This window comes from Electrona antarctica (genome assembly GCF_951216825.1).
Source record: "Electrona antarctica genome assembly, contig: scaffold_56, whole genome shotgun sequence".
NCBI lineage: Eukaryota > Metazoa > Chordata > Actinopteri > Myctophiformes > Myctophidae > Electrona > Electrona antarctica.
The window spans coordinates 710546-722807 of NW_027638622.1; the positions used below are offsets into that span (position 1 = coordinate 710546).

Below are 12262 nucleotides of genomic sequence, written 5' to 3' on the forward strand. Positions count from 1 at the left end.
TACTGTATATTAGGTTCTTAGCTGGCCTCTGATCCCTGATGAATGTTTCTATGTACCCTATTGTCCTGAATATAACACTAGGTTTCTATGTACCCTATTGTCCTGAATATAACACTAGGTTTCTATGTACCCTATTGTCCTGAATATAACACTAGGTTTCTATGTACCCTATTGTCCTGAATATAACACTAGGTTTCTATGTACCCTATTGTCCTGAATATAACACTAGGTTTCTATGTACCATATTGTCCTGAATATAACACTAGGTTTCTTTCCAATGGAAATATCCTAAAAACAGGGTTGTATTATAATCAGGGACTAGACTTTAACAGGGTTGTATTATAATCAGGGACTAGACTTTGACATCCAATGTTATTTTTCCACAAATTAATATTGAAAGATGGGGGTTGTCTTATATTTGGCACAATACGGTATGTGATGTATTACCATGTGTTGTTCTTGCTTACAGTAAATCACTCTGGATTAAGAGTGTCTGATAAATGACATTGTAAATGTTCAGAAGTGAGGCAGTGAGCAGAAGGTGAGTCTAGCTTTGTGTTCTGAAGTGGTGTAGGATCAGAAGTGTGTTCTGAAGTGGTGTAGGATCAGAAGTGAGGCAGTGAGCAGAAGGTGAGTCTAGCTTTGTGTTCTGAAGTGGTGTAGGATCAGAAGTGTGTTCTGAAGTGGTGTAGGATCAGAAGTGAGGCAGTGAGCAGAAGGTGAGTCTAGCTTTGTGGACTGAAGGTCACATGAGAAGAAGGGGGGGAGGAGGAGGAGGATGAAGGCAGGATCCTCCTCAGAAAGTTCCCAGGGTTGGTCAGGATGCTCTGCAGAGAGTTCTGGACCGTCTGGAGTTGAGGAGAGAGTTGCTCACTGCGGGATCGTCTTCTGCCTCCCCCTCCCCCTCCTCCTCCTCCCCCTGACCCTCCTCCCCCTCCCCCCCGGCCTGAAGAACGTTCCTGATGTGTGCTGCTGCGCTGCTGCTGAGAACCAACAGCCGACTGCTCCTGTGTTCTGTAGAGAGACAGAGGTAACGGTATTAGTTTAAATACAACTTCATCTATTAAAACCTGAGATAGTCCATAGTTTTCCATGAAAATATGTATTGTCTTTAGTCTGTAGTTGCTGAACATTACTACATTAATTATATATAAATATGTATTGTCTTTAGTGTGTATTTGCTGAACATTACTACATTAATTATATATAAATATGTATTGTCTTTAGTCTGTAGTTGCTGAACATTACTACATTAATTATATATAAATATGTATTGTCTTTAGTGTGTAGTTGCTGAACAACATTACTACATTAATTATATATAAATATGTATTGTCTTTAGTCTGTAGTTGCTGAACATTACTACATTAATTATATATAAATATGTATTGTCTTTAGTCTGTAGTTGCTGAACAACATTACTACATTAATTATATATAAATATGTATTGTCTTTAGTGTGTAGTTGCTGAACATTACTACATTAATTATATATAAATATGTATTGTCTTTAGTCTGTAGTTGCTGAACAACATTACTACATTAATTATATATAAATATGTATTGTCTTTAGTCTGTAGTTGCTGAACATTACTACATTAATTATATATAAATATGTATTGTCTTTAGTGTGTAGTTGCTGAACATTACTACATTAATTATATATAAATATGTATTGTCTTTAGTGTGTAGTTGCTGAACATTACTACATTAATTATATATAAATATGTATTGTCTTTAGTGTGTAGTTGCTGAACATTACTACATTAATTATATATAAATATGTATTGTCTTTAGTCTGTAGTTGCTGAACATTACTACATTAATTATATATAAATATGTAGCCATAACTACTGTCTTTAAAACATCACACGCGCGACAGCACCGCCCCCGCTCGATCATGATTGGCTGATTGGATGAAGGCCCTTCTCTATCCTGATTGGATGAAGGCTTTGCCATCTAGCCAAAAACGAAACCTACGTTTTTTTGACCCTCAGGGATTAACTGGGGACAGGGAGGAACTCCTTATATGGTCAGCACACTATGGTCAGCAGGGAGGATTATCACAACAAAACAAAAAAAGTGATATTTGAATTAAGTGAAATCACTGAATATACCTTTAACTAATTTAGACCTGAGGACGATTCTACAAATGTCTTCTAAATCCTGACAGTTTCCCGAAAAACCTCATGTTTCTGTGTCAGTGGTTCTCAAACTATTTCATGTCAAGAACCCCCAAATATATCTGTATTTGGCCGCCGACCCCCATCTAAACATATGTTGTTCCAGGGACCCCCCCCCCCCCCCCAGAAGCAACGATTTGAATTAAAAACTAGCTGTGAAAGTATATATATTCAATGATTTCAGGCACATTTTCACGATTTTTCAAATATAGCAGACCTACAAGCTCATATCGCGGCACTCGGTGCAGCGCTATGAGCTTGTAGATCTGCTATTTTTCAACAGCTAAAGCATAACATAATGCTTAAAACACCAAAAGGGGTTCCCGCCCAAAATGGCTTAATTGTGCAGCATTAATTATACTGTACATATTTAACATTATTATACTGTAATAACATAGTATTTATTCTCACCGAGCAGAGATTCCCTGAGATCCTCTTCTGAGCCACTGGAGAAGACACTGGTGGACGAGAATATACTGCTCCTGAACACACACACACACACACACACACACACACACAGGGGTTGGTATGCGGTCAGGTTTGGGGGAGGTACTGACCAGGGTCTGGACCATCCACATACGATGTCGTCTCAGTGTTAGGGGTAGAGGGTAGAGGGTAGTGTCAGTGTTAGGGGTAGAGGGTAGAGGGTAGGGTCAGTGTTAGGGGTAGAGGGTAGGGTCAGTGTTAGGGGTAGAGGGTAGGGTCAGTGTTAGGGGTAGGGGGTAGGGTCAGTGTTAGGGGTAGAGGGTAGGGTCAGTGTTAGGGGTAGAGGGTAGGGTCAGTGTTAGGGGTAGAGGGTAGGGGGTAGGGTCAGTGTTAGGGGTAGAGGGTAGGGGGTAGGGTCAGTGTTAGGGGTAGAGGGTAGGGTCAGTGTTAGGGGTAGAGGGTAGAGGGTAGGGTCAGTGTTAGGGGTAGAGGGTAGAGGGTAGGGTCAGTGTTAGGGGTAGAGGGTAGGGGGTAGGGTCAGTGTTAGGGGTAGAGGGTAGGGTCAGTGTTAGGGGTAGAGGGTAGAGGGTAGGGTCAGTGTTAGGGGTAGGGGGTAGGGTCAGTGTTAGGGGTAGGGGGTAGGGTCAGTGTTAGGGGTAGAGGGTAGGGGGTAGGGTCAGTGTTAGGGGTAGAGGGTAGGGGGTAGGGTCAGTGTTAGGGGTAGGGGGTAGGGTCAGTGTTAGGGGTAGGGGTAGGGTCAGTGTTAGGGGTAGAGGGTAGAGGGTAGGGTCAGTGTTAGGGGTAGAGGGTAGGGGGTAGGGTCAGTGTTAGGGGGTAGGGTCAGTGTTAGGGGTAGGGGGTAGGGTCAGTGTTAGGGGTAGGGGGTAGGGTCAGTGTTAGGGGTAGAGGGTAGAGGGTAGGGTCAGTGTTAGGGGTAGGGGGTAGGGTCAGTGTTAGGGGTAGGGGGTAGGGTCAGTGTTAGGGGTAGAGGGTAGGGGGTAGGGTCAGTGTTAGGGGTAGAGGGTAGGGGGTAGGGTCAGTGTTAGGGGTAGGGGGTAGGGTCAGTGTTAGGGGTAGGGGGTAGGGTCAGTGTTAGGGGTAGAGGGTAGAGGGTAGGGTCAGTGTTAGGGGTAGAGGGTAGGGGGTAGGGTCAGTGTTAGGGGGTAGGGTCAGTGTTAGGGGTAGGGGGTAGGGTCAGTGTTAGGGGTAGGGGGTAGGGGGTAGGGTCAGTGTTAGGGGTAGAGGGTAGAGGGTAGGGTCAGTGTTAGGGGTAGGGGGTAGGGTCAGTGTTAGGGGTAGGGGGTAGAGTCAGTGTTAGGGGTAGGGGGTAGAGGGTAGGGTCAGTGTTAGGGGTAGGGGGTAGGGTCAGTGTTAGGGGTAGGGGGTAGGGGGTAGGGTCAGTGTTAGGGGTAGGGTCAGTGTTAGGGGGTAGGGGATAGGGGTTAGATGTCATGGGGGGGGGGGTACTGACCAGGGTCTGGACCATCCACATACGATGTCGTCTCAGATCCTCCACCGCTGCTCTGACGTCAGGCGAGATTCCTCGAGAACACAGCTGGGTCAGCCAGAGTAACGATACCATGACCCCTGACCTGCCCACCCCCGCACTGTGGACCAATCAGAAAAGAGTTATTACACCCTGACCGCCCCACCCCCACACTGTGGACCAATCAGAAAAGAGTTATTACACCCTGACCGCCCCACCCCCGCACTGTGGACCAATCAGAAAAGAGTTAGAACACCCTGACCGCCCCACCCCCGCACTGTGGACCAATCAGAGAAGAGCTAGAACACTCTGACCGGCCCACCCCCGCACTGTGGACCAATCAGAAAAGAGTTATTACACCCTGACCGCACCACCCCCACACTGTGGACCAATCAGAAAAGAGTTAGAACACCCTGACCGCCCCACCCCCGCACTGTGGACCAATCAGAGAAGAGCTAGAACACCCTGACCTGCCCACCCCCGCACTGTGGACCAATCAGAGAAGAGCTAGAACACTCTGACCGGCCCACCCCCGCACTGTGGACCAATCAGAGAAGAGCTAGAACACCCTGACCTGCCCACCCCCGCACTGTGGACCAATCAGAGAAGGTGTTAGAAGCCCACCTGCAGTGAACCACGGCCGGCCCCAGCCGAGGGGAGGAGTCCAGGTGTCTGCGGACGTTTTCAGTCAGAGCGAGGAGAGAGGAGGGGTCCCTGGGGACCCCCTGGTCAGGCCAGGAGGGGTAGTGGTAGTGGGTCAGGGTCCTGTCTGTGGTACAGCCCCTCTGAAACACACACACACACACACACACACTGTCTGTCTGTGCTACAGCCTCTCTGAAACACACACACACACACACACACACACACACACACACACACACACACACACACACACACACACACACACACACACACACACACACACACACACACACACACTGTCTGTCTGTCTGTGCTACAGCCTCTCTGAAACACACACACACACACACACACACACACACACACACACACACACACACACACACACTGTCTGTCTGTGCTACAGCCTCTCTGAAACACACACACACACACACACACACACACACACACACACACTGTCTGTCTGTGCTACAGCCTCTCTGAAACACACACACACACACACATGCTGTCAGTAGTGGTAGTAACTCCCGGTGACATGCTGTAAGTAGTGGTAGTAACTCCCGGTGACATGCTGTCAGTAGTGGTAGTAACTCAGTAGTTGTAGTAACTCAGTAGTTGTAGTAACTCAGTAGTTGTAGTAACTCAGTAGTTGTAGTAACTCAGTAGTTGTAGTAACTCAGTAGTTGTAGTAACTCAGTAGTTGTAGTAACTCAGTAGTTGTAGTAACTCAGTAGTGGTAGTAACTCAGTAGTTGTAGTAACTCAGTAGTTGTAGTAACTCAGTAGTTGTAGTAACTCAGTAGTTGTAGTAACTCAGTAGTGGTAGTAACTCAGTAGTGGTAGTAACTCAGTAGTGGTAGTAACTCAGTAGTGGTAGTAACTCAGTAGTGGTAGTAACTCAGTAGTTGTAGTAACTCAGTAGTGGTAGTAACTCAGTAGTGGTAGTAACTCAGTAGTGGTAGTAACTCAGTAGTGGTAGTAACTCAGTAGTGGTAGTAACTCAGTAGTTGTAGTAACTCAGTAGTGGTAGTAACTCAGTAGTGGTAGTAACTCAGTAGTGGTAGTAACTCAGTAGTGGTAGTAACTCAGTAGTTGTAGTAACTCAGTAGTGGTAGTAACTCAGTAGTGGTAGTAACTCAGTAGTGGTAGTAACTCAGTAGTTGTAGTAACTCAGTAGTGGTAGTAACTCAGTAGTGGTAGTAACTCAGTAGTGGTAGTAACTCAGTAGTTGTAGTAACTCAGTAGTGGTAGTAACTCAGTAGTGGTAGTAACTCAGTAGTGGTAGTAACTCAGTAGTGGTAGTAACTCAGTAGTTGTAGTAACTCAGTAGTGGTAGTAACTCAGTAGTGGTAGTAACTCAGTAGTGGTAGTAACTCAGTAGTGGTAGTAACTCAGTAGTGGTAGTAACTCAGTAGTGGTAGTAACTCAGTAGTTGTAGTAACTCAGTAGTGGTAGTAACTCAGTAGTTGTAGTAACTCAGTAGTGGTAGTAACTCAGTAGTGGTAGTAACTCAGTAGTTGTAGTAACTCAGTAGTGGTAGTAACTCAGTAGTTGTAGTAACTCAGTAGTGGTAGTAACTCAGTAGTGGTAGTAACTCAGTAGTGGTAGTAACTCAGTAGTTGTAGTAACTCAGTAGTGGTAGTAACTCAGTAGTGGTAGTAACTCAGTAGTGGTAGTAACTCAGTAGTGGTAGTAACTCAGTAGTGGTAGTAACTCAGTAGTTGTAGTAACTCAGTAGTGGTAGTAACTCAGTAGTGGTAGTAACTCAGTAGTGGTAGTAACTCAGTAGTTGTAGTAACTCAGTAGTGGTAGTAACTCAGTAGTGGTAGTAACTCAGTAGTGGTAGTAACTCAGTAGTGGTAGTAACTCAGTAGTTGTAGTAACTCAGTAGTGGTAGTAACTCAGTAGTTGTAGTAACTCAGTAGTTGTAGTAACTCAGTAGTGGTAGTAACTCAGTAGTGGTAGTAACTCAGTAGTGGTAGTAACTCAGTAGTGGTAGTAACTCAGTAGTGGTAGTAACTCAGTAGTTGTAGTAACTCAGTAGTGGTAGTAACTCAGTAGTGGTAGTAACTCAGTAGTGGTAGTAACTCAGTAGTGGTAGTAACTCAGTAGTGGTAGTAACTCAGTAGTGGTAGTAACTCAGTAGTGGTAGTAACTCAGTAGTTGTAGTAACTCAGTAGTGGTAGTAACTCAGTAGTGGTAGTAACTCAGTAGTGGTAGTAACTCAGTAGTGGTAGTAACTCAGTAGTGGTAGTAACTCAGTAGTTGTAGTAACTCAGTAGTGGTAGTAACTCAGTAGTGGTAGTAACTCAGTAGTGGTAGTAACTCAGTAGTGGTAGTAACTCAGTAGTTGTAGTAACTCAGTAGTGGTAGTAACTCAGTAGTGGTAGTAACTCAGTAGTGGTAGTAACTCAGTAGTGGTAGTAACTCAGTAGTTGTAGTAACTCAGTAGTGGTAGTAACTCAGTAGTGGTAGTAACTCAGTAGTTGTAGTAACTCAGTAGTGGTAGTAACTCAGTAGTGGTAGTAACTCAGTAGTGGTAGTAACTCAGTAGTGGTAGTAACTCAGTAGTGGTAGTAACTCAGTAGTGGTAGTAACTCAGTAGTGGTAGTAACTCAGTAGTGGTAGTAACTCAGTAGTTGTAGTAACTCAGTAGTGGTAGTAACTCAGTAGTGGTAGTAACTCAGTAGTGGTAGTAACTCAGTAGTGGTAGTAACTCAGTAGTTGTAGTAACTCAGTAGTGGTAGTAACTCAGTAGTGGTAGTAACTCAGTAGTGGTAGTAACTCAGTAGTGGTAGTAACTCAGTAGTTGTAGTAACTCAGTAGTGGTAGTAACTCAGTAGTGGTAGTAACTCAGTAGTGGTAGTAACTCAGTAGTGGTAGTAACTCAGTAGTGGTAGTAACTCAGTAGTGGTAGTAACTCAGTAGTTGTAGTAACTCAGTAGTGGTAGTAACTCAGTAGTGGTAGTAACTCAGTAGTGGTAGTAACTCAGTAGTGGTAGTAACTCAGTAGTGGTAGTAACTCAGTAGTTGTAGTAACTCAGTAGTGGTAGTAACTCAGTAGTGGTAGTAACTCAGTAGTGGTAGTAACTCAGTAGTTGTAGTAACTCAGTAGTGGTAGTAACTCAGTAGTTGTAGTAACTCAGTAGTGGTAGTAACTCAGTAGTGGTAGTAACTCAGTAGTGGTAGTAACTCAGTAGTGGTAGTAACTCAGTAGTGGTAGTAACTCAGTAGTTGTAGTAACTCAGTAGTGGTAGTAACTCAGTAGTGGTAGTAACTCAGTAGTGGTAGTAACTCAGTAGTGGTAGTAACTCAGTAGTTGTAGTAACTCAGTAGTGGTAGTAACTCAGTAGTGGTAGTAACTCAGTAGTGGTAGTAACTCAGTAGTGGTAGTAACTCAGTAGTTGTAGTAACTCAGTAGTGGTAGTAACTCAGTAGTGGTAGTAACTCAGTAGTGGTAGTAACTCAGTAGTGGTAGTAACTCAGTAGTGGTAGTAACTCAGTAGTGGTAGTAACTCAGTAGTGGTAGTAACTCAGTAGTGGTAGTAACTCAGTAGTGGTAGTAACTCAGTAGTGGTAGTAACTCAGTAGTGGTAGTAACTCAGTAGTGGTAGTAACTCAGTAGTTGTAGTAACTCAGTAGTTGTAGTAACTCAGTAGTGGTAGTAACTCAGTAGTGGTAGTAACTCAGTAGTGGTAGTAACTCAGTAGTGGTAGTAACTCAGTAGTGGTAGTAACTCAGTAGTGGTAGTAACTCAGTAGTTGTAGTAACTCAGTAGTTGTAGTAACTCAGTAGTGGTAGTAACTCAGTAGTGGTAGTAACTCAGTAGTGGTAGTAACTCAGTAGTGGTAGTAACTCAGTAGTGGTAGTAACTCAGTAGTGGTAGTAACTCAGTAGTTGTAGTAACTCAGTAGTGGTAGTAACTCAGTAGTGGTAGTAACTCAGTAGTGGTAGTAACTCAGTAGTTGTAGTAACTCAGTAGTGGTAGTAACTCAGTAGTGGTAGTAACTCAGTAGTGGTAGTAACTCAGTAGTTGTAGTAACTCAGTAGTTGTAGTAACTCAGTAGTGGTAGTAACTCAGTAGTGGTAGTAACTCAGTAGTTGTAGTAACTCAGTAGTGGTAGTAACTCAGTAGTTGTAGTAACTCAGTAGTGGTAGTAACTCAGTAGTTGTAGTAACTCAGTAGTTGTAGTAACTCAGTAGTTGTAGTAACTCAGTAGTGGTAGTAACTCAGTAGTGGTAGTAACTCAGTAGTGGTAGTAACTCAGTAGTGGTAGTAACTCAGTAGTGGTAGTAACTCAGTAGTGGTAGTAACTCAGTAGTGGTAGTAACTCAGTAGTGGTAGTAACTCAGTAGTTGTAGTAACTCAGTAGTGGTAGTAACTCAGTAGTGGTAGTAACTCAGTAGTGGTAGTAACTCAGTAGTGGTAGTAACTCAGTAGTTGTAGTAACTCAGTAGTTGTAGTAACTCAGTAGTGGTAGTAACTCAGTAGTTGTAGTAACTCAGTAGTGGTAGTAACTCAGTAGTGGTAGTAACTCAGTAGTGGTAGTAACTCAGTAGTGGTAGTAACTCAGTAGTTGTAGTAACTCAGTAATGTTGAATACACTTATTGTAAGTCGCTTTGGATAAAAGCGTCTGCTAAATGACTGTAATGTAATGTAATGTAATGTGGTAGTAACTCAGTAGTGGTAGTAACTCAGTAGTGGTAGTAACTCAGTAGTTGTAGTAACTCAGTAGTGGTAGTAACTCAGTAGTGGTAGTAACTCAGTAGTGGTAGTAACTCAGTAGTTGTAGTAACTCAGTAGTGGTAGTAACTCAGTAGTGGTAGTAACTCAGTAGTTGTAGTAACTCAGTAGTGGTAGTAACTCAGTAGTTGTAGTAACTCAGTAGTGGTAGTAACTCAGTAGTGGTAGTAACTCAGTAGTTGTAGTAACTCAGTAGTGGTAGTAACTCAGTAGTGGTAGTAACTCAGTAGTTGTAGTAACTCAGTAGTGGTAGTAACTCAGTAGTGGTAGTAACTCAGTAGTTGTAGTAACTCAGTAGTGGTAGTAACTCAGTAGTTGTAGTAACTCAGTAGTGGTAGTAACTCGGTAGTGGTAGTAACTCGGTAGTGGTAGTAACTCGGTAGTGGTAGTAACTCGGTAGTGGTAGTAACTCGGTAGTGGTAGTAACTCAGTAGTTGTAGTAACTCAGTAGTTGTAGTAACTCAGTAGTGGTAGTAACTCAGTAGTTGTAGTAACTCAGTAGTTGTAGTAACTCAGTAGTGGTAGTAACTCAGTAGTGGTAGTAACTCAGTAGTGGTAGTAACTCAGTAGTTGTAGTAACTCAGTAGTTGTAGTAACTCAGTAGTGGTAGTAACTCAGTAGTGGTAGTAACTCAGTAGTGGTAGTAACTCAGTAGTTGTAGTAACTCAGTAGTGGTAGTAACTCAGTAGTGGTAGTAACTCAGTAGTGGTAGTAACTCAGTAGTGGTAGTAACTCAGTAGTTGTAGTAACTCAGTAGTTGTAGTAACTCAGTAGTTGTAGTAACTCAGTAGTGGTAGTAACTCAGTAGTGGTAGTAACTCAGTAGTGGTAGTAACTCAGTAGTGGTAGTAACTCAGTAGTTGTAGTAACTCAGTAGTGGTAGTAACTCAGTAGTGGTAGTAACTCAGTAGTGGTAGTAACTCAGTAGTGGTAGTAACTCAGTAGTGGTAGTAACTCAGTAGTGGTAGTAACTCAGTAGTTGTAGTAACTCAGTAGTGGTAGTAACTCAGTAGTGGTAGTAACTCAGTAGTGGTAGTAACTCAGTAGTGGTAGTAACTCAGTAGTGGTAGTAACTCAGTAGTTGTAGTAACTCAGTAGTTGTAGTAACTCAGTAGTGGTAGTAACTCAGTAGTGGTAGTAACTCAGTAGTGGTAGTAACTCAGTAGTGGTAGTAACTCAGTAGTGGTAGTAACTCAGTAGTTGTAGTAACTCAGTAGTGGTAGTAACTCAGTAGTGGTAGTAACTCAGTAGTGGTAGTAACTCAGTAGTGGTAGTAACTCAGTAGTGGTAGTAACTCAGTAGTTGTAGTAACTCAGTAGTTGTAGTAACTCAGTAGTTGTAGTAACTCAGTAGTGGTAGTAACTCAGTAGTGGTAGTAACTCAGTAGGTGTAGTAACTCAGTAGTGGTAGTAACTCAGTAGTTGTAGTAACTCAGTAGTTGTAGTAACTCAGTAGTGGTAGTAACTCAGTAGTGGTAGTAACTCAGTAGTGGTAGTAACTCAGTAGTTGTAGTAACTCAGTAGTGGTAGTAACTCAGTAGTTGTAGTAACTCGGTAGTGGTAGTAACTCGGTAGTGGTAGTAACTCGGTAGTGGTAGTAACTCGGTAGTGGTAGTAACTCGGTAGTGGTAGTAACTCAGGTAGTGGTAGTAACTCGGTAGTTGTAGTAACTCAGTAGTTGTAGTAACTCAGTAGTGGTAGTAACTCAGTAGTTGTAGTAACTCAGTAGTTGTAGTAACTCAGTAGTGGTAGTAACTCAGTAGTGGTAGTAACTCAGTAGTGGTAGTAACTCAGTAGTTGTAGTAACTCAGTAGTTGTAGTAACTCAGTAGTGGTAGTAACTCAGTAGTGGTAGTAACTCAGTAGTGGTAGTAACTCAGTAGTGGTAGTAACTCAGTAGTTGTAGTAACTCGGTAGTGGTAGTAACTCAGTAGTGGTAGTAACTCAGTAGTGGTAGTAACTCAGTAGTTGTAGTAACTCAGTAGTTGTAGTAACTCAGTAGTGGTAGTAACTCAGTAGTGGTAGTAACTCAGTAGGTGTAGTAACTCAGTAGTGGTAGTAACTCAGTAGTTGTAGTAACTCAGTAGTTGTAGTAACTCAGTAGTGGTAGTAACTCAGTAGTGGTAGTAACTCAGTAGTGGTAGTAACTCAGTAGTTGTAGTAACTCAGTAGTGGTAGTAACTCAGTAGTTGTAGTAACTCGGTAGTGGTAGTAACTCGGTAGTGGTAGTAACTCGGTAGTGGTAGTAACTCGGTAGTGGTAGTAACTCGGTAGTTGTAGTAACTCAGTAGTGGTAGTAACTCAGTAGTGGTAGTAACTCAGTAGTTGTAGTAACTCAGTAGTTGTAGTAACTCAGTAGTGGTAGTAACTCAGTAGTGGTAGTAACTCAGTAGTGGTAGTAACTCAGTAGTTGTAGTAACTCAGTAGTTGTAGTAACTCAGTAGTGGTAGTAACTCAGTAGTGGTAGTAACTCAGTAGTGGTAGTAACTCAGTAGTTGTAGTAACTCAGTAGTGGTAGTAACTCAGTAGTGGTAGTAACTCAGTAGTGGTAGTAACTCAGTAGTGGTAGTAACTCAGTAGTTGTAGTAACTCAGTAGTTGTAGTAACTCAGTAGTTGTAGTAACTCAGTAGTGGTAGTAACTCAGTAGTGGTAGTAACTCAGTAGTGGTAGTAACTCAGTAGTGGTAGTAACTCAGTAGTGGTAGTAACTCAGTAGTTGTAGTAACTCAGTAGTGGTAGTAACTCAGTAGTGGTAGTAACTCAGTAGTGGTAGTAACTCAGTAGT

The 12262-nt window shown here is 42.9% G+C and overlaps 1 protein-coding gene across 1 annotated transcript in view; it reads right to left on the minus strand.

Annotated features, from left to right (window-relative positions):
* Positions 1–725: 725 nt before the first annotated feature.
* Positions 726–12262, minus strand: part of LOC306917907 (receptor-type tyrosine-protein phosphatase beta-like) — a gene marked incomplete at its 3' end in the record, with an annotated part of 33353 nt that continues 21816 nt past the window's right edge. Inside the window, exons 8-11 of the mRNA XM_079530805.1 lie at positions 4719–4879; positions 4080–4215; positions 2594–2664; positions 726–1014 (exon numbers count right to left, since the gene is read on the minus strand). Of these exons, the coding sequence (XP_079386931.1) occupies positions 726–1014; positions 2594–2664; positions 4080–4215; positions 4719–4879 (657 nt within the window). The remainder of the gene's footprint in view (positions 1015–2593; positions 2665–4079; positions 4216–4718; positions 4880–12262) is intronic.